The sequence below is a fragment of the Bos indicus x Bos taurus genome, chromosome 2 (genome assembly GCF_003369695.1).
Source record: "Bos indicus x Bos taurus breed Angus x Brahman F1 hybrid chromosome 2, Bos_hybrid_MaternalHap_v2.0, whole genome shotgun sequence".
NCBI lineage: Eukaryota > Metazoa > Chordata > Mammalia > Artiodactyla > Bovidae > Bos > Bos indicus x Bos taurus.
In genome coordinates, this window is record NC_040077.1 from 115,395,484 (window position 1) to 115,421,266 (window position 25,783).

General features: G+C 39.6%; 2 protein-coding genes across 16 annotated transcripts in view; one reads left to right on the plus strand and one right to left on the minus strand.

Annotated features, from left to right (window-relative positions):
- MFF (mitochondrial fission factor) overlaps positions 1-6,233 on the plus strand; it is a 29,047-nt gene extending 22,814 nt beyond the window's left edge. For 13 of the 15 annotated variants that reach the window (XM_027515039.1, XM_027515087.1, XM_027515096.1 and 10 more), the window contains 3 exons: positions 1,471-1,530; positions 4,435-4,519; positions 5,365-6,233. In XM_027515039.1, coding sequence (XP_027370840.1) covers positions 1,471-1,530; positions 4,435-4,519; positions 5,365-5,496 — 277 coding nt within the window. In that variant the 3' untranslated portion in view covers positions 5,497-6,233. The remainder of the gene's footprint in view (positions 1-1,470; positions 1,531-4,434; positions 4,520-5,364) is intronic. The other 2 variants (XM_027515141.1, XM_027515123.1) reach the window with 1 other exon arrangement.
- Positions 6,234-8,971: 2,738 nt separating this feature from the next.
- On the minus strand, positions 8,972-21,054 carry TM4SF20 (transmembrane 4 L six family member 20). Its single transcript, XM_027515154.1, has 4 exons — positions 20,743-21,054; positions 14,249-14,314; positions 12,181-12,332; positions 8,972-10,545 (listed from the first exon to the last, which is right to left on the minus strand). The coding sequence occupies exons 1-4, from the start codon at positions 20,923-20,925 to the stop codon at positions 10,254-10,256; spliced, it is 693 nt and encodes a 230-aa protein (XP_027370955.1). The 5' UTR covers positions 20,926-21,054; the 3' UTR covers positions 8,972-10,253.
- Between the last annotated feature and the right edge of the window lie 4,729 nt (positions 21,055-25,783).

The window sequence follows — 25,783 nt, forward strand, 5'->3', positions numbered from 1 at the left end:
GGAATATGTTGGATGTGGCAGATCCTTTTGAGCATATGCTTGAATTTTTTAAAAAAGCTTTAGGTAGCACACAGCAGTGGCTTCACTTTTAACCTTTCTCACATTACTGTGATACAGGATTGGAAAGTAATTTTTCCTGATGTCACAGAACAAATGAATTAGTAGGATGGGGTGAGTTAAAAAACCTGCCTCAAGCATTATGATTTCTTACCGTTCTTTAGCCAACAAAGAAAAGTCTAATATCTGACTCAAAAGTCCCTTTCCCTCTAGGTTCTATAAATTTCTTTAAGCACCAGTAGTGCCTTTAGGAAACATACAACCTAAGCATTAAGATTTTCTCTTATAAACTGATTTGACATAAAATAGTGGTCTATATTGTAACAAAAATTCTATAGCTGTGCCAACTTACAGAAAAAAAGTAGTAGCATTTGGTGTTAAATGTTTCCTCTAAGAATTGTGTTGATACTTAAATTCAATACTTAAATTCAGGTAGAACCTGATCAGCCTGTAGAGAATGAGACATTCAAAATAAAATAATAATTCTTCAAATCCTTAATGTGGCTTTTGCACCCCAACCTCCTTTCTCTGGTTATAAGTATTGCTGATTACTTTTGGGGGAGTTGACCAGTGACCACACAGAGCCTTTGTTTCCTAATTTAAAAAGTAAAATTTATTGAAAAGGTTACCTCTTACCGGTAGAGAACTAATTGTCCTCTAGAATCAAAGTGTGTACTCAGTGAAAATCCCCACAGTTTTCCAGTGCGCCTTAGTCTTCGTCTCCAGCAGCCCTGTATGTCACTCCTGGTTGCCTCTCGGGATCAGACGCACACATTCAGTTGCACTTCCTATGATGTGCTGTATTATGCCTCAGGACCTGTCCCCAACCTCCTCAGCTCCAGAACTGAGCTCCAGTTTTGCTCTTGGGAGCTGAGCGTTTGCGTGAGACCCGGCTGTATTAAGATACGAGGCACTAAGCAAAATTAATGAGGTGGAGGCAAGGAATTGTGGGACGTGGGAGTCACTTCAGATTTTTAGCTTTCGAGATAGCTATTGATACCAGATGAGTAGCCATTACCATGCAGGTGCTACTAACCAGTTCTGGACATGGTTCTAAAGTTGCTGATGTTTTTTTTTTTCCAACTCAAAGAGAGGAGTTACACGTTTGGAACAGAATTAGTAGGATGTCAAGTATGAGCACCAAAAAATTATTTCATGTGTTGGTGCTATTTTGTTACGAAAATAAGAGGTTCCCTTTGTTTTCTAACTCATTGTAAAATGCTCAATTCATGAAAGTCATAACATGGAGGATAGCGAGACGAAGATACGTAAAGTATTTGAAATATATTATATTGTATTGAAACATACAATATAATCCTATTTGACATTTATTTGTCTTATTTTTGCTTTTATTTTATTACTCTCTGTTTCCTGATTCTGTCTTGTGCCTTCTCCTGCAAAAACCTGCCTTAGACCTGTGTTGCGTGGTGGGTCTGCTGCCGCCACTTCTAATCCTCATCATGACAACGTCAGGTAAACTCTGAGACTTTGTAATTACCAGGGTGAACAGTTGGTTGAATGTGTTTTATTTTGCCGGATGTAATGCATGCAGTAGCCATGTCTTTAGATTATAGCTTTAACTTCTAGAGTTTTCTCTAGGTGGACCCCCTGCTTTTCTCTAAAAACAGTCTAATCATTTGTGACATTTGGCCAAGAGAGTATAAAGAAAAAGTTATAATACATTACCATGTGAACATCTAAGACAGTGTATTTAAGCACAGTTTTAATGGACGATCATACTAGTACACAGAAAAAAAGAATCTTAAACCTTGCTTTATGCGCATTATGTTAATTGTTGCCTGAGGTTCTGTCTAGCATTTCCTTTTTAGTTGTTAATTGTCTATAGTGTCACTTCGTCACTTTCACTGTATAGATAAACTTGTCTATAAAGCATCATTTTAAATTGGGGCAATTAGGATTGACAGCCTGAGAAGTAAATGTTTAGAAAGAGAATTTAGTTTTTAAGCATTTTTGTCATCTGTTGATGAAGCTTTTCTCTCTTATTTTGTCGCTTTCACTTTGAGTTATGCTTAGCCTAAAGTAGGTGTTTCTTCCTGTCGTGCACAAGGACAGATAGAATGGCACATACTAATACTTAAGGTTCTCAAGTACCCAAAATCTCATTTCCCAAGTTGTACGGTTAGAAAAAAAATGGTTGGTACAATAATGATACCATTACTTTAATTTTTTCAGAGCCAATTTCATTTTAAGCAACATCTGCAGCAGTTGATTTCAAACTGGCAGCATTATTTCAATGATAAGAGGAAGCAAGTTGGCACCGTTCATCTTCAGGCAGAAGAGGGAAACATGGGTTTCTCATTAATACTAAATTCTGATTGGAAAATTGAAAAATATGTCCTTAGGAGTCCCATTCCACTCAACTGACTAGTTTATTTTTACATTATTAACAAGTTTTTCCTTGTATATTTCTCATAAATTTGTGATCCTTTTATTTTTCTGTTATTTTCAGCCAGTGATCTGACTTAGAATTTCTTACAGATATTTTAGGTCTGATAAATACATGTTTTGGTTAAAACACACATGTTTTAAGTTGAATTATACAGGTAGAGTCTTTTTCATATCCTTAGATTTCTTAGCAAATGAAGATTTCCTTTACAGATATTTAAAATTATAGTTAGTTCAGAATGTAAGTTGTGGGGAGTTCCTTTCAGTTACAGTTCATTTCTCTGCATTCAGTCTGGGTCCGTTTACCTTTGAAGCAGTTGCTTCTGTTGTTTGATTTTTCCCCCCAATTATTTATTCTCATATATGACCTCACAGAAATAGAAAACTTTTATTTTGAGGATAAAGTGTAGAGAAGAGGAATCTTCAACCTTTATTTTTTTCCACTAACCGTTTAATAATTCTGCTTAATGTTAAGAGGAATTCAGATGTTTGTAAACCCATAGTTCTAGCACCTACTGACTGAGTAGCTTACTTCTCTACCCAATGCAGTTATCCTCAGTATTCCAGTGTATTTGCTCTATTCTCATGACGCAAAGGGCAGATCACCTACTGACTTGGTAGCTTACTTCTCTACCTGATGCAGTTACTGTCAATATTCCAGTGTATTTGCTCTATTCCCCCATAAAGGAAAGGGCAGATTAGGAGAAAGCAAGTTAACTTAGCCATAAAAGGAGTATTTAGAGATCATTCTAGGTTATCTGAAGTCAGTACACACCAAGTGTCATTGAAACCGCAACCTATATAATTCTAACTGGTGTTCAGAATGATGGCACTGCAGGATTATAAAATAAAAAATTGTTACACATTATTTATTAAAGTATTTTTGAATTATTTTCAGTAGCATTTATAACAAAAGGATTTTCTAAATAGACTTGTCTTTAACATGTCTGAATGAAAAATATAATTCTCTTCATACTCCTTTGTACCCCTTTGTATGGTAATGTGCTTTTTGTTATGGGGACTTGCTTAAAGTATTAAAAACATGATGTATGTGCCAACTCTAGATTACATAGGAGTAACTTTTAAATCTGATTTATTTATAATCTCATTCAGAAAAGTTAATGAGCCATTTTATTGAAATAGCCATACAGAATTAAACAGACTGTACATGTGTGAAGTGAATTATCAGGTATGTAAATTGTATCTTAAAATATATTTTAAAAGTGGAAGTCGAGGCAAAGAGGAATAATAGCATTTGTATGTTTCTCAGTAGTTGATTGTCACTTATTTAAAAATCATTGCCCCTTTAGAAGTAACTGCATTTGAACAAGAAGAACTTTTTAATGTTTTCTCGAGAGTTTGTCTTAGCGGCCTTCCAGCATTATTTTATACACAGCTCCTTAATTACGGTACTGAAATTCTGGATCTGAATGTAGTGGCAAAGTGTGTTCAGGTTATTTTAGAACTGCTTCTCTGGAGATACAGGAGAGATTAGATAATTGGAAATAAGTGAAGAGTAGAAATGGCAAGAGGGGAAGTAGAAGAGAAGAGATGGAGAAATAAAAACTGATCAGTCTTAGGCTTTTAGCTGGAGTGTGTTTACTTTGTGTTCCCTGCCAGTGAGTCTCAGCAGGGACTTCTGAGCAGAGTGACAGCTCTCGGATCTTTTCAACCAGGTATCCTTTTTTAACACTGCCAGTCTCTCTGAGTTGAATTGTCTACTTATTTACGTCCTTAGTCAGGGTTTCTTCTCTTTCTCTGACCTTCAAGACACTTTCCCAGGATTGTAGATAGTTGTTCCCTTAAGCTCTTCTCTTTATTAATACCCGTTCAGATTGATAAATGTTTTAATAATTTGTACTGTTAAATACCAGTCTTTATAACAGTCCTCTGAACATTACATAATATGTTATGTGACTTGCAAGGTACTTTTAGTTCTGTTCTAATATTGAATCGTGTTTTATTTCTCAGGTATGGCATTTCAAATATAGATGCAATGATTGAAGGAACTTCAGAAGACATGACAGTTGTAGATGCAGCTTCATTAAGACGACAGGTATTTACTGTACCAAACAGCATGTGACCCTAAATTCCATTCATGTTACATGTAAAGTGGTAGTTCCTAACATTTTATCCATTTTATCAGTTTTCTCTCCATTGTAACCCATGAATTAAAATACTTTCTCTGTCAAACTTTATTAAACTGTAATTGATATTCCCATTTTGATTAAAGATATATTAAATCATGGTTTACAGGTTTTCATCATCATAAAACAGTATTACCAAAATGGATTGATGTAATTCTAGCCAGCAACACGAGGTATTAACATTTTAAGCAAATCTATACAGCTGTATATTGCTCTGAAGCTGGGATAACCCTTCAGAGTTGGAGCAAGGAACCTGGGCCTTTAACGCCATCACAAACCAGTTGTGGGATGCACACTGTCTTCATAAGGGAGCGTGAACTTGGCAAGACAGTTGTTCGGCCCAGGGCTGCTCATAGTAAGGACCAACAGCCAGGAACAGTGCTGTTGACCAGTGACACTCCTGGCAGGTGGAGAATTAGCATTTTAGTCCTGAAGGCCTGGGTGGCAGATCACAGGGCCCACTCCAGTAGGTTAATACATGGGGCCCTCTGAGTAACTTAGAGAAAGCATAAAGCAGTTAAAGCGGGTTAAATAGGAAAAACTTGAAGCTGAGTGACAGAAGCTCTTAAGAGAATTTAATGAATTTAAGCTGTCATGGATAACATTTTTTTCCCTATGTACAACTTTCTTTTTTGGCGCCGAATAAAACTTCTCATGTTTGTAATAATTCTTTTGAGAAATTAAACTACTTAATAAGAATCTGAATGAATCATGCATTAAAGCTTCTATTCATTTTTTGATGTTTTTCACTCAGATAATCAAACTAAATAGACGTCTACAACTTCTGGAAGAGGAGAACAAAGAACGGGCTAAAAGAGAAATGGTCATGTATTCAATTACTGTAGCATTCTGGCTGCTTAATAGCTGGCTCTGGTTTCGCCGCTAGAGGTAACCTCAGCTCTCAGAAATATTGTCTCAACAGCTGGAAATATAAAGAATTTGCAAACTTCTTTGTTTTCTGTCTTTGCATTGTATGCCGTTTCACAGTCCACGCCCTGAAAATGTATTTCTCCCAGAAAGGAGGGGGAAGGACTTACATTTGCAGAAGTAAAGGTATATTCTGTCACTTGACCATATTTACTTTTAACCAGTTCCGCCATAACACCTACTTAAAATTCACACTTTGCATGTTTTGTAAATAGGATCTAGTTGGTTTTTTTTTTTTTTAAGGAATTTTTTTTTTTTGCCTCTTCAGTCTGCACCACTAATTCTGAGTGTGAGAAAGTGTATAGAAAATGGGTTTAGCAAAATGTCTGTAAAGGAAAAATAGTACTTCATTTTGTCCTATTTGTAGTGATTTCTCAAACCCTATTAGATTAAACAATTTAGTTAATAGACATTTTTGCATCCACATTCCAACATTAACACTACTGAAGTCCTGGTCTGGTGTCAGATTTAATAAAATCAAGCTACCCCATGTTTCATGATCACCTCCAATATAATAATTCCTAACATTTTCAGCGGTTTATCTAAAATGTGGGCAAAAATGTGCATTTTTATTTTTATTTTGCAGATGGTTTTCTATAAAGTACATTTTTACTAAGTCTGTGTGTGAATGATTTAAAAAACTACAGAATAAGGTACAAATGTGGTGTATTTAATAAACTGTCAACCAAAGCTGTATTTGTCTGTTGAAAGATTTTATTTCATATTGTGCTGTGTGCTATATTCCATGTCGTATTTCTTTATATGCATCTAAGTCTCCCCATGTCTGGAGCGACTAGTACAGTTAATGACATGGCAGGTAGCGAGTCGGATCTTCGTCCTGGTAGCGGTAGACACTGGTTTTGTTACAGCTGTTTTTCTAATATGTAGTGTCTATAAAGTGATTCAGATAGAAACACCGTCAGTTCTGTTGCTTTTTCCGTTGTGTTTAGCTGATGTTCTAAATTTCATGAGATTAAAAGCATCAAGAAAACCAAGTGCTGGGAGCCTTTAATTTCCAAACTGTTTTTTGTTTTTTTTTTTGTTGTTCAGAAATGGATAGAATTTTACTTAGGTACAGCATTTGCCATACATCTTCAGTATCTTTCTACCAAGACAGTGAGTTTTGAGAAAGGCAATTAGGGAAAATTCCTTAAAGGTGTATTCAGCTGTTCTTTTCTTGCTTCTTCTGTGTCCTTCAAAAAATACTTGGAGAAGGGATTCTTTTCTTTAATTCTTAGGGTTTATCATGAGTTTGGTGACAGTTTTTTTTTTACCCATGAAAGTCTTCTGACTTTCATATTAATAATATCCTTGTGATATCATTCATTATAGCAATTCTCTTTATATGTATATCTCAAGGTAATTTCTGTGAATAATTGAAACTACAAAAATGATTTAAAAAACAGGATGGTCTAGAAATACATCTTAGATATTCAAGCTGAATCTCAAAGTAAATAAAGACGTGATTTCAACAAGCAGAGAATGAAGAAAAGATTTCAGATGCAGGAAGCAGTGGGAGAAAAGGATACAGTTGGGGCCAGTCACCCATTGTTCCGCCTCCCAGGCTCACCAGGGCCATAACAGCTCAGTAGCAAGTACAAGTGCAGCAAGTGTGTTGTGCCACTACTTTCGGAACTCTATTTAAAGGTGGGAGTTTTTTTCACTTCTCAGAATATTTGTTAAAGCATTTGCTGGTTATTTACATTTGGGAGATGATTTTATGAAAATATATTTGCAAGAGAATTTTCCTTCCTTTCCTGCATAAATGTCTGTTATCCAGCTTCTTAATTATATTTGTCATTGAATTTGAACTTTTCTGGCCTCAAGTTTGGAAAAATTGAATTACTGTAACTGTTCTTTTACTTACAGTTTATGTCAATAAGCAGACAGTCCTGTGTGCACAGCACTGGCTTCAGCAAATACACCACCACAAGCCCCACTGTTAAGAAATTGATAGATTGATGGAGGAGGAGGGAAATAAGGCTCATTAATGAATTAGAGGATTATAAAAATATTTTATGAAGGAGAGGAACTTGAGATATATGCTGAAGAATAGGGAGAAACTGTTTCAGATGGTAGATACAGTAAAAAAAAAAAAAAAATTCCAAAATGAGATTGAACATGGGGTGGAAGTGAGAAATAAAAAGCAATAAGCTTAAGTGACTTAGGTGCATGTTAGGCTTCCCTGGTGGCTCAGACAACAAAGAATCAGCCTGCAATGCAGAAGACCCAGGTTCGATCCTGGGTCAGGAAGATCCCCTCGAGAAGGGAATGGCTACCCTCTCCAGTAATCTTGCCTGGAGAATCCCATGGACAAAGGAGCCTGGCGGGCTACAATCCTTGGGGTCACAAAGAGTTGGACACGATCGAGTGACTAACACTTTCAAGTATAGGTGTATGTTATTGGGGTGGGGGTGGAGGGCATTTGTACAGACATGCATTTGCAATTTTAGGTACCAGGGTAGAGATGACATGTAGCCAACCCACCGCAAGTGGCCCATCAGCTTTAAGCATTTAAAGGCATTTAGGTGTATCTGCTATACACCATGGCAGCAGTTTCCACAAGGCCAAATAACAAAGAAGTAGCTTACCAGCCGTTTGAGCCAATTGTGCTACATTGTCAACCATCCTTTCTTTTGCCCTCCAAAATGAGAGGCTCAAGTCTCTGTTCATGACCCTGTAGAGAACTGGGGTCATCTCTCAGCCATTTCCAGGCTGATGAGGATTATATACATCGTCACTGACTTGTTCAGTCAAGTACAGGGAGCTGTCACATTTACTTGTGTTTTAATTTTATGACTCTTAGCAGTTTGGCCTTCATTTAATATGCAGTGAGTCTTGGCTAAAAGCTGAGATCTAAAAATAGGATTCATTTATTCAATAAAGTTAAGTATTCATAGGGTTGCTATTTTGTATCAGGTACTTACTTGGTACTGACTCTACCAGAGTGAATAAAAGAAACATCCTTGTACCCCGTGCAGCTTATGGTCTTATGGGGGAGAGTGAAATTTAAGGAACAAGAGGGAGTTAAAATGCTGTTGTCATTGCTATAAGTACTGTAAATGAAAGAATGCTGAAGGAGAGAGGATGGGAAGCCCACTTTTCATTAGGCTATTAGGGAAAGCCTCTTAGAACAAGTAACTTGGTACACTGCGACATGGGATGAGATGTGATAACAGTGGTTTTGGTACCTGCTGATTTTTGTTGAAATCATGCACTCTGGGAGCTTTCTCAAGTAGGAGATATTTAATGGTAAATAGGTGTTTATAGGAGCATAGGGAGAAGATCTTTATACAGTAAATTGGTTCAGAAAAAAATGCCTGTAAGCGCTTGATGTCATTGATTGGGGGATGCAGGCAGCTATAGGAATTGTATATTATTTCTAGAATCTTAAGCCCAGTGAATATAATATATAAATAATTGAAATAAAAATGCAGGCATGATCATAATTCATAAAATGGTAGATTTTAAGTTTTGTCTATAACATTTTAATATGGCCAATACACTGTTTCGTTATCCTGTCTTTTGAACTTGGCATATGTATAAGCCAGATTGTGAAAGACTTGATTTTCCCCCATAAATATGCATTTCTGAAAAATAAAGACATTTTCCTGCATAACCATAAAACCATCATCAGGCATAAAAAACAAACAATAAGTCCTTAATAATACCTAAAACTTGTACACGTTCCCCCACTTACCCTGCCAAGGTCCAACCAAATGACATAGTCCATTTGGTTGAATCATACCTGTCTCTTTGGTCTCTCAATCTAGAATAGTTCCCTCAACCCATCCAACTTTTTGTTTTCTTTCTTGTACTACATTTTCTTGTTGAAAACAGTTGACTGTTATGTGCTGTCCCACCTTTTGAATTTGTCTGAATTTGTCTGAATATGTCCTCTTTTCTTGGATTTCCTGTATGAGGTCTGAAAACTTGATTATATTCAGATGACCTTTCACACTTGAACAGCTTGGAGGGTTAGGGGCACCAACTTTCTACACAATCAAATGTTAGAAGTGTTAGCTGCTCAGTGGTGTCTGACTCTTTGTGACCCCATGAACTGTAGCCTTCCAGGCTCCTTTGACCATGGGATTTTCCAGGCAAGAAAATGTGGCTGGCCCTCCATATAATATGCCTGTTTTTTCCATATCCTTGGTTTGACTGTATCCAGGGCTCTTGTACCCACAAATTCAACCAACAGCACCGAAAATCATGTGGTACTCTGGTATTTACTGTTGGGAAAAATCTGCTTCATAAGTGGACCTGTAGAGTTGAAACCTGAGTTGTTCAACGGTCAATTGTATGTATTTATCTTTTTTAATTATAAAGAAATAAAAAAAAAAAAGAAAAATCACATACTTTGACTTATTATAACTTCTGTCCTGCTTACTCTCCCTCGTTTTCTCCACATATGGGAATATAGTTAGAAAATCCAAATAATACACAAGTACAGAAAGACACAAAATAACCAGAAAGCTTCTCTCCACTTTTCTCCAAAGTCAATGACTGATATTTTTTTTCCATATGAGAATTTGCATTTACTAGCATGCTTAAATGTGATTTGTTTTTTAATTATATCAAAGTTGACTTTAAAAACAACCTTTCTAACTCATCCACAGCTTTCTAGGTAATGTTCTATTATTGAGCTTCTAAAAGCATGTCTTTTAAATGTTCTCAAATGATTTGAACTAGTATTTCTGTTTTATTGTTACTAAACTACACGATTTGGCTTCTTCCGTTAGAGACTCCTCCACACAGACAGCCAAAGAAGCCGATGAGTATCTGACTGAGTCCAAACAGAATCTCGAGAATGCCCACAAGCAGTAGACCTAAAAATACTGAGAAATGGATAATCCTGTGTTGGTTTTCTATAGAATTGAAGTGCAAGTTGTATACTCTCCAGTTATTGGCTGTTGTGTTGGTGATGGAGGGATTATTGGAATCCGTATGAGGAACACAAGAGTCTTCGAAGAACCACTGCAGATCAAAGGATTCTTTATAATTGGCACTGAAAAAAAAGGAAAGAAATGATTTAAAAAAATATTCAGAAATACCACTGATCATCTTGAGAATGCAGCATGACCTCCAGAAAAGGACATGTCCAGTAAAACAGATACTGCTTTTAAAATATCGTGCCCCCCAACAAAAAAGAAAATACTGTGCCAAGAAACTAGCTAGGATCAGGGTTCCAGAGGATGTACCCTTGTATGCTTAACAGCTGTAAAAGTTTGTTCATTATGTACTCATCAACAAGCATTTCTAGGGATTCCCTGGTGTCTCAGTGGTAAAGAAACTGCCTGCCAGTTCAGGGGACACAGGTTCGATCCCTGGTCCTGGAAGATCCCACATGCTGCAGAGCAACTAAGCCGAAAACTCAGGCACAGCTGCTGAGCCTGTGAGCCCTAGTGCCCGTGCTCTGCAACAATAGCCCCCACTTGCTGCAACTAGAGAAAAGCCCAAGCAGCAGCACAGCCATAAATAAGGAAAGTGAAAGTGGTGGGTTCCTTCTCCAGGGGATCTTCCCTGACCAGGGGCCCAACCCAAGTCTCCCGCATTGGCAGGCAGATTCTTTACCACTGAGCCACCCAGAGGGAAGCCCTCTGATTTCTTATTCCAACTCTATTAGTAAAGTGAGTTTCTTTGCATTTTGATTCACAACTGTGGTATGCAAATTTTGAGAGACTTTTATTTTTTAACCATTCAAGATAAGGAAAAAGGGGAGCAGGTTTTTTTTACCACAAAAGTGAATTCTAGTTGTTTTTCATACTGAACAATATATAACTAACAAATGAGATTGTTATTTTCTTTCAGTTTTACCAGTTGTGCCTAGATTAAGGCACAGAACCATTTCCATGTAACTTTTCAGCATTACTTGCTACTCCATGACTTAAACTTTTGACTCATCCCCGTGCCTATAGTGTAATTTATATTATGTTTGCATGATTCCACTGGCTGCTGCTTTGTTTCTTTTTTAGGGCTTAATGGTAAGCCTCTATTTTATTTACTTACTTTGTTTTTGTTCAGATTTTCAAATAATATATGCTTAGGTTTTACAAGTATAATTGGGCTCCCTCATGGCTCAGACAGTAAAGAATCTACCTGTAATGCAAGAGACCTGGGTTTGATCCCTTGTTCAGGAAGATCCCCTGGAGTTGGAAATGGCAACCCATTCCAGTATTCTTGCCTGGAAAACTCCATGGACAGAGGAACCTGGCGGTCTACAGTCCATGGGGTCTCAGAGTCAGACATGACTGAGTGACTAACACTTTCAGCCATTTCGCTACAAGTTTACTTTGATCAGAAGTAGTGCTCCTTTCACTCCCTGAGGGCATCCTTCATTACCATTCTTCAAGGATGAAAGTTTCTGGTGCCCATTTTCAGAAATTTTTTATATACATGCACATATGCTGCCGTAGATTTTTGGAAGACAAGGATAATCCATCTAAGTCTGCTCCTTTTAGCCAAGACCATACCCAAAGCATTCTGAATGCAGTGATTCCTCCATTTCTCTGAGGTTGCACCAGCTCGGATTACTGTACTAAATCCCTAAGACTGTCCATGAAAGAAACATGGCACCAGGTCAGCACCACAGTCTTCTAACCTAATTAGCTGCAGCTGTGTAAGGAAGCAAACAGTTACTCACGTTAAGTTTTTAAGGGAAAATTCACAACTGGAAGTTGTGTTGCTTTGAGAGTTGCAAATGAGAGGGCCCTCCGCGAGAGCCTGGATGGACACCAGCAGGCAATACGCAGCTCCAATGACTGTGATGGCGTTCAGAAGTGATGAAAGAAACATCTGAAAAATAAAGTAGGCACGTTTGCACACTTTATTACACGAGCGTAGTCTGTTGCAAGTTTCAGCAGCATATGTGGTCTTTATCATCCATCGCTGCCATTGTCCAGCTACCTTACAGACCTCGATCTTAGGATCTAGGAGTGATTAGGTGGGATTTATGCAAGAACGCAGAGGGCAAGGTCCCTGCCATTCCATTAGACTCTTCAAAAGATCGTTGGTCTTGGACTTCCCTGGTGGTCCTGTGCTTAGGAATTTGCCTACCAGTATAGGGGATACAAGTTTGATCTCTGGTCTGGGAAGATCCCACGTGCCACAGGGCTACTAAGCCTGTGCACCACTACTGACCCCATATGCCTAGAGCCCACGCTCTGCAACGAGAAGTGCACATGCTGTAGCTAGAGAAAGCCCACAGAAGCAGCAAAGACCCATTGCAGCCACAACTAAAAATAATTGATCATTGCCATTGTTTCTGAAAAACCTGAACCTGTATGCTCTACCTGAACCTTGTCCATTTCAGTGGACCACTGCAATGTGTCAGGACCAGAGAGAGACTATAAATAACCAGCAAAGTAACTATAATGCTAGACAAATACCAAATGTCAGAAAAGGTATTTTTAAAAATTAATTTTCTAATTTATGGTTATAAATATGACACTTTTAAACAATGGCTCTTATCCCTGGGAGCATATTAGGATCACTTAAGGTGCTTTTGAAAAATACTGATACAGAATCTTAGGGAGGGCCACAAGCCATGGGTATTTTTAACATTTTCCCTAGGTGGTCCTAATGTTCCCATCAAGCTGAGAATCATTGCTTTAAAACCTTAGACTCAGCCAGGAATATGTACTGTGATTTCTGGTTTATTGATCTGCTTGCTTCCTTAAAGAATTGTCCTCAGAGTTACTGTGTAACCATTTTCATGGCATAAAGACTGGGAATTTTGGAATCTGGTGGTGGTGGTGTGGATACAAATCGACCTGCTAATGGTGCAACGCTGGCAGTTATTTGCTTTCTCTGAGGATTAATTTCTCAGTCAATAAATCATAAAATATCGATTTTCAGAAAAATAAGATAACATGCTTGAAAATGTTCTGAGTACAGTGAGAGACTGGAAAAGGAAGTGGCAACCCACTCCAGTATTCTTGCCTGGAGAATCCCTTGGACAGAGGAGCCTGGCAGGCTGTAGTCCATGGGGTTGCAAAGAGTCATACATGACTGAGCAACTAACACATACACAGTGAGAGAAGGTTAGTAAATATTAATTTTCTTTACTTTTCAAACTTTCTTTTTTTTTTGCCGCACCAAATGGCATGTGGGTTCTTAGTTCCCTGACCAGGCCAGGGATCGAACCTGAGTCCCCTGCATTGGAATCTTAACCACTGGACCACTAGGGAAGTCCTCCTTCACTTTTGACTTAGTTACAGTCTTAAACAATCTTATACATACCAAAATGTTTGGGGGAAAAAATGTGATGTTCTCTTTTAACTTAACTGCATAAGGACAATTAACATTCTGATCCTAGTAAACCAGTCTTTCACGTGCATGAGAAAACAGAGTACTTTTCCCTAAGTATTTTATACACATCACAAAAATAATGAGTACTTGAGTATTATGAAACTGATTACAGCTCTGAGAGTGACTTATAAATCTTTCTTTGAAAACCTCTAGACTGAAACTGAAGATTGAGGAAAGGTCCAAAAGCTGGCTCCAAAAATAAAGCTTTACGGGAAAGCAGAAAGTCAAACTTCAGTCTCAGTATTATCGCATAAATCCTCCTAAATAGCACGTGTCTAGGACCAGTCCCACCACTGGAGCCACACAGTTGATGAAGTTGATGCTGACGCCTCGGCGACCTTGCTGAGGTGCCAGGAATTGCTTCTGCCCTTCTGCTCCCAGACCAGCTGCACTGTGCTCACCCCGGTTTTGTTGTTGCAGCACGCTCTTTTCCTCGCTGCCAAGGACATCGTTGTTGCTGGAATCGCCTAGAAAGTACATCAACAGGAACGATGAATATGATTACTTCCCAGCAGATGATAAAGCAGTAATCTTCACCTTCTACTTACCAGCAGTTGTGGGAAGCCAAGGCTTAAGAGAACAAGAAGGAAGTGTGGCAGTGTCCTTTATCTTGTGATCGCCATTTGGACCATAAAGATTACAAGGGAGGGCAAAGGATAGGGGATTTCAGGATAGCAGTTTCAGACTTTCCCATCTACATTTTAACACTACTCTGAGTCACCATGAGAGAGACTTGGACTTTAAATACAGTGAGTTATTTATCAATTATTTTGAAAGGAATGCTTCTGAAAGAGTTGGTTGCATCATCCAAAATTCACTTTTTTAAAAAAAACTATAATCTGCAAGCACTTACCCAATTTCCCTAAAATGGTGTGAGTTAATCCAGCAAGTGTTCAGAAAGGAAATTGATGGTTTTGTCTGCCTGGAAGTTGGGAACTAACAATTCTATCATCACCCTTCTCCCACTCCCAGGGGCACCACCAGCTCCCTCCCTCACTCCCCAAACTTGTGATTTGAGAATTATTTTTAGCTCTACATTCTCCTTTCCACTCCTGTGTCCATGGTATGAAACGGTTTCACTTCACGTTGATGTTTAGAAATCTTGTATTACATTCAGTGTCGAATACATACTGCTGGTGAAAGCTCTAAGGAATGATGTCACATTCTCAGGAGTTAAGTTCAAATGTTTACTAATAACTAGTCAGCAGCTGGAGTTTCCCTGATGACTCAGCAGTAAAGAATCCACCTGCGATGCAGGAGACATAGGATATGTGAGTTTGATCCCTGAGTCAGGAAGATCCCCTGGAGGAGGACATGACAACCCACTCCAGTATTCTTGCCTGGAGAATCCCATGGACAGAGGAGCCTTGTGGACTGCAGTCCATGGGGTTGCAAAGAGTCGGACACTACTAAAGCGACTGAGCAGGTACTCATGCAGTCAGCAGGTATGACTAGAAATTCTTCCTGGAAGAAGTTTTATATCGTTGAAGGGAGGGATGTCGATTACTTCCTTCCACTTAAGAAATTTTAGCCACAGGGTTTTTGGTTTTGTTTCTGTTTTTTTGCTGTCTCAGCACAGCTGCCCTTGGGTAGTTCTCTGTCCTCCCACTCTTTTCTTTGTAACATTTTGTTGAGTTCTAACAGCATAACAGGCACTGTTATAGCTATTGTATGTGTTTTAGTTTATTTGCAACCTCATAAAATTCCTATGAGGTTGGTGCTAGCTATCCCCATTTTACTGGGCCAGAAAACTGAAGCCCAGAAAGCTTGAGTAACTTGCCTGAGAAAGTAAAAGAGATTGGCGGGGGGCGGCGGGGGGCGGGGGGGGGGGGGGCGCGGGTCAAAGCTGGCCACTAGGGTTCCAGAGCCCAGACTCTTAACCACCCTTCCAACCACACTGGCCAATTCTTAACAGTTCTCTTTTCCTTCACAGAGCTTATTCATTCTCTTCCCTACCACCATCGTCACCTCCCTCAGTCATCTCAATGTCCTACTAATTGCTCCTTCCCCCCAATCTATCTTTCCAATACAATGTCTACCTTTATCCTTTCAGAGCAGATCTAAAATTGAATACCTTGGTTTAGTCACTAAGTTGTGTCCGACTCTTGGGACCCCATGGACTGGGAATCTACCAGGCTCCTCTGTCCATGGGATTTTCCAGGCAAGAATACTGGAGTGGGTTGCCATTTCCTTCTCCAAGAGAACAGGCAGCTTTCCTACCTTACAAGGCAGCTTTCCTGACAAACTTCACCCTTCTCTGACCATGAACTGACTCCGAAAACACTTTGTATTTTTATCAAGATTTGCTTACAGACTGCCTTGAACACCAGCACCCTTATGATTCAGAAGGTACATGTATGTATGTTAGCCTAGACCCTCAATTGCTGAGAGCCCAGAAGAAAAGAGGAAAGAAATGTATGCACCCAAATAGGTGTCAGGGTTCACGGGCTACAGGTCTTATGTTGTACCTGTAAGTGATACTGCCTTCTGAGCTTAAGGAACAAATTGTTTAGAACAGGAACTGGCAAACTATGGCCCACAGCCTCTTTTTTGTAAAGTTTTATGAAAACACAGACATACCTGTTCACTTACTTAACTTTTCATGCTGGTTTGGTGCACGAGCAGGAGAGGTGAATAGTTGTGAGGGAGACTGGCTGGCTCCCAGAACCTAAAATACTCACTACCTGGCTTTTCACAGAGAAAAAAAAAAAGCTAACCCCGATTTAGAAAATTAATCTGTTAAAAGAAAGTCGGAGCAACATTAAATTATAATTTAGATGGATAAGTCATTCCATGTTCCTTACTGATACAAATTAAACTCTGCTAAATTTCTTGAAGATTAACTTATTTCAGAGATGCTGAGATACATTCATAGTTCCCTTCTCTTACAAAGGGGTTTTATAAATAATAGCTTTTCATATATGAATCCCCACCTGGTTGACTTCTGGCATGTTGACACATCTTTGTTACATTATTACCGGCAATTTGATAACTCATTGTATTTCAACGATTTTGCCCATTCAGAACTTTGGAGATTAGAGGGATTCTTTATAGGATGGACATTAAAATGTGCACGTGTGTGTGTGTGTGTGTGTATGACTGAATTATAAATCTTCCAGATTGTCTCCTACAAAAATACGTAATCTGGAGAATACTCTTTCTCTTCAATTCCTAAGCACATTCGAACGTATCAGAGTTTTTGTGAGACTATTTTTCTTGATATTTTTCTTTTGTTTTTATAAAGAAAAGAAGTAGCATTGTTCACTTTTCATTACAGAAGCTCATACTTTCATCCAGTTTTAGAAATAAGGCATAGGATTTTTTTTTTTTCTTTTCTTTTAGTCATGTCCAACTCTTTGCGATGGCATAGGATTTTATAAATGAAGTCCAGAATAGCTTTAGACCATTACAGCTCTGTTAGAATGCAGATTTCTGGGACTCCTCAAAGTACTTGAATATGAAAGTAACACAAGACCATGGCTCACTATAAATATAAAAGCTGTATTTTGAAAATTCTTATTAAACAGTATTTTCTAATTTGTTTAACGTTCGTTTCTACTCTAAGACTTTAATAATTGATTATTACATAGTAAGTGAACTCAATAAGTAATCATGATTAAGATTAGGCTTATAATTAACCTATAAAATAAAACAGTCTTTCTATTTTTTAGAGGAAATATTTCAAGGAAACATTTCAAGTTGTTTTTTTGGTACTTGGGAAAAGAATGTGTATTGATTTTCCATTTAGTAGATAATAAGTGAAGATAATAATATTTGAATACTCTTAGTCATGGTTTCAAAGATGAAAAGATTCGTTTCTGTTTTGGGTAAATCATAAAGCCATAAAATAACTGTATTTTATGAAGTGATCGATGATGAATTCCATACTTTTTATTATTAATGACTCCCTGCAAAGTTCCCTGTTTTTGAAACTAGTTTAAAATGCTGCAGATTAGAACTGGATTTCAAGAACTACGACAAAAGTGCTTATTAATGGAGTGATTTCTTCTTCATTAACTTTTCTGTGTATATACAAGTATATTGAGAGTTCAATATTTTTAACTAAGTCAGTATTTAGATTGATGTAAAGGACACAATTTCCTTTGAAAAAGATATTCTTCCACATTCTATACATGGCTGAGGATCAAGAAAATAGCCTTTCTATCATCCACCTATTTGTTTGTGATCCTAGTCCAGAGTTTGAATCTCTGTCAATAAAATGTCTATTGAATGCTTCAGAGAGTTGTTGATGCTGTGAAGATGTTGCATCATACTGAGTAATAGCAAGAACCTGGTGTGATAGCAATACATTGTTAGTATTTATTGAGGGTGATAAAGGAAACTTTATCTGGAAAGAAAGTCTAGATTCTCTGAAACAGTTTCATACTTATGTAATCTTTCTATGCTTTGGTTTCCTGGTTACTTGAGTTTATGGGTTAAGTTGTAGATTTTGTCTTTCCCTTTGTCAGCCTGAGACAGGTGATGAGGATTATGGTGCTAATACTGATGGGAAACAGGTTTGGAGTCTGATAAATCTGGAATTGGGTTTCACGCCTACTGTGCGACCTTATTAACATTCTTAACCTTCTCTTGGTCTGTTAAAATACGAATGTTAATAACTACTCAACCGGATTTTTATAGACTTTAAATAAGATAGTGTAATGTATGAAGTCAGTGGTGTCTGTTTCATATATAATGACCCAACAGCAAGGAGATCGAACCTGTCAATCCTAAAGGAAATCAACCCTGAATATTCGTTGGAAAGACTGATGCTGAAGCTGAACCTCCAATACTTTGGCCACCTGATGTGAAGAGCTGACTCATTAGAAAAGACCCTGATGCTGGGAAAAATTGGAGGCGGGAGGAGAAGGGGACAACAGAGGACGAGATGGTTGGATGGCATCATCAACTCAATGGACATGAGTTTAAGCAAGTTCCGGGAGATGGCGAAGGACAGGGAAGCCTGGCGTGCTGCAGTCCAGGGGGTCGCAAAGAGTCAGACACGGCTGAGGGACTGAACAACAACAACAACAACAAAGATTGTTTTCGTGTAAGTCAGGGAATAAGACTAAGAACAGTAACCGATCATCATTATAACACAAATGCACATCCAAACAAGGGAGCTTTTCTCTAGCATTCATGAGACCACCCTTAAGTAGGCCCTCAATGGTATAACAAAAATGAGCCTCTTGAATGCTGAATTTTCCAACTTTAGTTACATTCCCACTTTTACTGATGTGGAAACAAAATCACAGGATAAATGATTTGCTAGTAGTAATATATTGGGGACTCAACCAGAACTGAGATATTCTGCCAGGTCTGAAAACAGGATTTGTTGCCACACCATGGGTCACACCTAACCCACCTACACCAGGATTCTCAGGAAAAGGCATATAAATCTGCATGTATTAAAAGTGCCTGGGGTGACTTATGGCCAGGTACGTTGGGCAGTTCTGCCTTACACTGCTCGGCTACAGACTTCAACAAAGATAGACCTATTAATAATTGTCAAACTTTAAACAAGCACCATGATGTTTGGGTTGTAAGTAAGATCTAAGTCAAAAAAGTCCCTGAGGTTAGAGAGAGCCAGGGTTTCAAGTCTCAAACCTCTTAGGTCAACTCCCCTAGGGGCAGGCAGTGTCATATTCATGCCTCACAATTTTCATCCAGTAGGTTCACTGGGCTTGAAATGACCCTCCCCCTTCCTACTGAGCTCTTCCTGCTCCTGTTGTATTCACTGGGTGTACCTGGAGACTGGGATGGCAAAAGAAAGCTGAGGCAATGAATTCAAAAAGTCTTTACCACTACCTCTGAAGCTTGGGAAAGCAGACTTATATACGAAGAAGTATTGAAATGGAGCAGCCTCCTATGATCCTTGCCCCTCAGGTCCTCAGCCTGCCTTTTGCCTGTGGAAAAACTTTAGCCAAAGAATTAACTTAATCAGAGAAGTGGGAAAATGCAGAAACAAAGGAAAACAGTGAAAGGAAACCAAATGAGAACACTGTAGTCATTAAACGGGCTTCCCTGGTGGCTCAGATGGGAAAGAATCTGCCTGCAATACAGGAGACCCTGGTTTGATCCCTGGGTCAGGAAGATCCCCTGGAGAAGAGAATGGCTGCCCACTCCAGCATTCTTGCCTAGAGAATTCCATGGACATTTTAATTCCTTCTCAAGTGCTATAGGTAATATTCTGAGCTGTATTCTGTGAGCTGCCTTATAGATACTAAAATCCCCACCAGGTGGAAAAAGTTAACTACATGGCAACCAGAATGTAGCCATGATATGAACTGCCACAATTCTGAGAACCAGCCTCAAGAAAATTGGAACAAACTGAAACTGAAGATTAATTGTACCTAAAACAATCGAGATGACCCTGGTCAGACCACCAGTGACCAATTTCAAGACGGCCATCAGAGCTGACTGTACTGTTGTTGCATGTAGCCGCCTCCCTCTGTCTATAAAAGCTCTTGCCCACTGATTGTTAGTTTGGGGGAGTTGGATTTTGGAGGCATCCCCCCCTACCCACCCCCACACACACAGTCAATTGCCGGCATCCAAAATAAAGAAAAATTTCCTTTCCACCAGCCTGAACTCTAATGGCTTTTGAGCAGTGAGCTGCCAGACCTGGATTTGGTAACAGTATGATACATAATAATCCAACCAACTTTTATCAATGTATTATTATGTTTTGGCCCAAGCTCCCTAGCCTATACCACAGTTCATTTAAATTGCCATTCTTTACTGATGCCAATACAAGTTAATACCATACTCATTTCCCTGCAGTATATCCTAAGCCAAGACATAGCTCACTGCAAGGCTGCAAGGTTGTTTTTAGGTCATCTTCAATATAATAGGTAGGCGTTTCCCCAAACCGAGTCAAATAAATTTCACTCACCATCACACCTGCTCCAATAATTCCAGGGAACCACCATTCAAAGCAGGAGATGGGGTTTTCAAAAAATTGGTCTTCATCCACAAAGTTTAAAATTAGAGGTATTGCGTTGAGAGTTACTCCCAACAGAAGCAGAACCAGCAGGCTGAATCCATTGCAGGATGTCCATCCTTCGCAGCAGGTCATGATCACCCCCTGGTTTAGGAGAAATCCTGTCTGGGTGGCTGTTTGTCTGGCACTGTTTTACCTTTTGTTCTGTGCCTTCTAGATAAAGCTCGGCACTTATAAAAAAAATGACAGAAAGCAGTTCAGAGTCCAATAGGGCAGGACATTATTATGAGTATTACAGGAAGTAAGGACGATTTTATATTATGATGGGGTGGAGGAGGATAGGTGGAAAAAAATCTATAAGTGCTACTAGATAAATTTATGCATGAAAATAGGCAACAAAAATTTGTTTTAAGATACGCTCTTTAATACATTTTACATTTTACTAGTATGCCATATAAAAAGTAAAATTCGGTTCAGTTCAGTTGCTCAGTCGTGTCTGACTCTTTGCGACCCCATGAATTGCAGCATGCCAGGCCTCCCTGTCCATCACCAACTCTCGGAGTTCACTCAGACTCACGCCCATCGAGTCAGTGATGCCATCCAGCCATCTCATCCTCTGTCATCCCCTTCTCCTCCTGACCCTAATCCCTCCCAGCATCAGAGTCTTTTCCAAAGAGTCAGCCCTTCGCATGAGGTGGCCAAAGTACTGGAGTTTCAGCTTTAGCATCATTCCTTCCAAAGAAATCCCAGGGCTGATCTCCTTCAGAATAGACTGGTTGGATCTCCTTGCAGTCCAAGGGACTCTCAAGAGTCTTCTCCAACACCACAGTTCAAAAGCATCAATTCTTCGGTGCTCAGCCTTCTTTACAGTCCAACTCTCACATCCATACATGACCACAGGAAAAACCATAGCCTTGACTAGATGGACCTTTGTTGGCAAAGTAATGTCTCTGCTTTTCAATATGCTATCTAGATTGGTCATAACTTTCCTTCCAAGGAGTAAGCGTCTTTTAATTTCATGGCTGCAGTCACCATCTGCAGTGATTTTGGAGCCCAGAAAAATAAAGTCTGACACTGTTTCCACTGTCTCCCCATCTATTTCCCGTGAAGTGATGGGACCGGATGCCATGATCTTCGTTTTCTGAATGTTGAGCTTTAAGCCCACTTTTTCACTCTCCTCTTTCACTTTCATCAAGAGGCTTTTTAGTTCCTCTTCACTTTCTGCCATAAGGGTGGTGTCATCTGCATATCTGAGGTTATGGATATTTCTCCTGGTAATCTTGATTCCAGCTTGTGTTTCTTCCAGTCCAGCATTTCTCATAATGTACTCTGCATATAAGTTAAATAAGCAGGGTGACAATATACAGCCTTGACGTACTCCTTTTCCTATTTCCTATTTTTTTTTTCCTCCTTAGGAAAAGGAGGGGAAAAAAAGTAAAATTAGGAGTATCCAATTAATATAACCTGTTTTTTCTTGTATTGACATTGATATCATAGTTGATATTAATAAGTTGATAAGCTTACCCTGCTTATTTAACTTATGGCTATCTGGGGAGGCCTTACAAATAGCTGTGAAAAGAAGAGAAGTGAAAAACAAAGGAGAAAAGGAAAGATATAAACATCTGAATGCAGAGTTCCAAAGAATAGCAAGAAGAGATAAGAAAGCCTTCTTCAGCAATCAATGCAAAGAAATAGGGGAAAACAACAGAATGGGAAAGACTAGGGATCTCTTCAAGAAAATCAGAGATACCAAAGGAACATTTCATGCAAAGATGAGCTTGATAAAGGACAGAAATGGTATGGACCTAACAGAAGCAGAAGATATTAAGAAGAGATGGCAAGAATACACAGAAGAACTGTACAAAAAAGATCTTCACGACCCAGATAATCACGATGGTGTGGTCACTGACCTAGAGCCAGACATCCTGGAATGTGAAGTCCAGTGGGCCTTAGAAAGCATCACTATGAACAAAGCTAGTGGAGGTGATAGAATTCCAGTTGAGCTATTCCAAATCCTGAAGGATGATGCTGTGAAAGTGCTGCACTCAATATGCCAGCAAATTTGGAAAACTCAGCAGTGGCCACAGGACTGGAAAAGGTCAAAGAATGCCAAAGAATGCTCAAACTACCACACAATTGCACTCATCTCACACTCTAGTAAAGTAATGCTCAAAATTCTCCAAGCCAGGCTTCAGCAATATGTGAACCCTGAACTTCCTGATGTTCAAGCTGGTTTTAGAAAAGGCAGAGGAACCAGAGATCAAATTGCCAACATCCGCTGGATCATGGAAAAAGCAAGAGAGTTCCAGAAAAACATCTATTTCTGCTTTATTGACTATGCCAAAGCCTTTGACTGTGTGGATCACAATAAACTGTGGAAAATTCTGAAAGAGATGGGAATACCAGACCACCTGACCTGCCTCTTGAGAAATTTGTATGCAGGTCAGGAAGCAACAGTTAGAACTGGACATGGACCAACAGACTGGTTCCAAATAGGAAAAGGAGTTCGTCAAGGCTGTATATTGTCACCCTGTTTATTTAACTTCTATGCAGAGTACATCATGAGAAACGCTGGACTGGAAGAAGCACAAGCTGGAATCAAGATTGCTGGGAGAAATATCAATAACCTCAGATATGCAGATGACACCACCCTTATGGTAGAAAGTGAAGGGGAACTAAAAAGCCTCTTGATGAAAGTGAAAGAGGAGAGTGAAAAAGTGGGCTTAAAGCTCAACATTCAGAAAACGAAGATCATGGCATCCAGTCCCACCACTTCATGGGAAATAGATGGGGAAACAGTGGAAACAGTGTCAGACTTTATTTTTGGGGGCTCCAAATCACTGCAGATGGTGACTGCAGCCATGAAATTAAAAGACGCTTACTCCTTGGAAGGAAAGTTATGACCAACCTAGATAGCATATTGAAAAGCAGAGACATTACTTTGCCAACAAAGGTCCATCTAGTCAAGGCTATGGTTTTTCCTGTGGTCATGTATGGATGTGAGAGTTGGACTGTAAAGAAGGCTGAGCACCGAAGAATTGATGCTTTTGAACTGTGGTGTTGGAGAAGACTCTTGAGAGTCCCTTGGACTGCAAGGAGATCCAACTAGTCTATTCTGAAGGAGATCAGCCCTGGGATTTCTTTGGAAGGAATGATGCTAAAGCTGAAACTCCAGTACTTTGGCCACCTCATGTGAAGGGCTGACTCTTTGGAAAAGACTCTGATGCTGGGAGGGATTGGGGGCAGGAGGAGAAGGGGATGACAGAGGCTGAGATGGCTGGATGGGATCACTGACTCGATGGACGTGAGTCTGAGTGAACTCCGAGAGTTGGTGATGGACAGGGAGGCCTGGCGTGCTGCGATTCATGGGGTCGCAAAGAGTCAGACACAACTGAGCGACTGATCTGATCTGATCAACTATGAAAGTTCCTTATTTTGAAGTTGTTCAACAAAAAAAAATGAATATATATAAGATTGGGAGAAAAAAAACTTTCTCCGCTGCAAACATTCTTAATTAGTTGAAATGTTAGGGTTCAGTTTCAGGCTGTATGCTCATACACACAAAACAGGCTTTCTACTTCTTAATCTCTACCCTGTGAAGACTGACTGCGGGTCCTGTCTTTGTTTCCTGAGATGCTGCTATATTCTTTATTTTAATTTATTTTTTAATTGAAGGATAGTTGCTGTACAGAATTTTATTGTTTTCTGTCTAACTTCATCATGAAGCAACCACAGGTATACATATATCCCCTCCCTTTTGAACCTCCCTCCCATCTTCCTCCCTATCCCACCTCTCTAGGTTGATGCAGAGCCCCTGTTTGAGTTTCCTGAGAAACTCAATTCCCATTGGCTGTCATCTAATTCCCATTGGCTATCTATTCTTATAATAAATTTTCTCTTTGTTAATACTTTAACTGGGGTTCCTTTTTTTTTTTTTTTTTCCTTTTTTTCAAACAAAAGCTGGAAGTTACTAACACCAAGAAAAGTATACAGGTAACTTGTCACATGCCATACTAAAACAGCAAAAGAAGGTCAGAAAAAAAGGAAGGATTCTAACAAGATGGGCAAAGAATTAGGATTCCTCTAGGCTTTGGAAGATGGCTAGAATTTGACACAAAAAGATGGTCAGAATAATATTTTGTGTATCAGAGTCAGTTGCAGAAAACCCAAATTCTTCTAGCTATATTAAGCTGGAGGAAGTGTAACTGAGGGATTCCCTAGTGGCTCAGACAGTAAAGTGTTTGCCTGAAATTCGGGAGACCTGGGTTCGATCCCTGGGTTGGGAAGATCCCCTGGAGAAGGAAATGGCAATCCACTCCAGTACCCTTGCCTAGAAAATTCCATGGATGGAGGAGCCTGGTGGGCTCCAGTCCATGGGGTCGCAAAGAGTCGGACATGACTGAGCAACTTCACTTTCGCTTGGTGTAACTGGGGATCCGTGTGTACAGAACTGCTGGGAGGTCTGGAGGGGCAGGCTCCAGCATGGCCTCCAGGAATGCCTCCCAGGACGTGACTGCCAAGGGAGAGCTTCCGCCTCTGCAGCCCTCAGAAAGGCAGGGAAATTGAGAAACCACCTCTGTGAGCGTCAGACTCAAGCATGCACCACAACAGTCACAGTCCAGGGAGCCACAGCCATTGCTGCTGCCCCTGCCCCTCCACACACACAGGAGTGGTAACAAGACCCCGAAACACTGAACTTGACTTCTGCTGTCGCTGCAACTGCTTCTTAACACTGTGACAGTACAGAAAGCTCAAAACCTCCTCCCGCACCCATCTTCCTTCAGAGCCACAGACGGAAGTAGCTGAAAGAGGGCCTCCGCCTCCTTGCTGTCTTCCAGTGCATGCTAAGTCACTTCTGTCGTGTCTGACCCTGTGTGACCCTATTGACCGTAGCCCGCCAGGCTCCTCTGTCCATGGGATTCTCCAGTCTAGAACACTGGAGTGGGATCCTTCTCCAGGGGATCTTTCGAACTCAAGGATCGAACCCGCATCT

Coding starts and splice junctions, on each gene's coding strand:
- TM4SF20 (XM_027515154.1), bottom strand. CDS start 20,925: ATGACCTGCTGCGAAGGATGGACATCCTGCAATGGATTCAGCCTGCTG. Junction 14,315..20,742: donor TTATTGGAGCAGGTGTGATG/GTGAGTGAAATT, acceptor TGTACTTTCTAG/GCGATTCCAGCAACAACGAT. Junction 12,333..14,248: donor GCTGCAACAACAAAACCGGG/GTGAGCACAGTG, acceptor TTTATTTTTCAG/ATGTTTCTTTCATCACTTCT.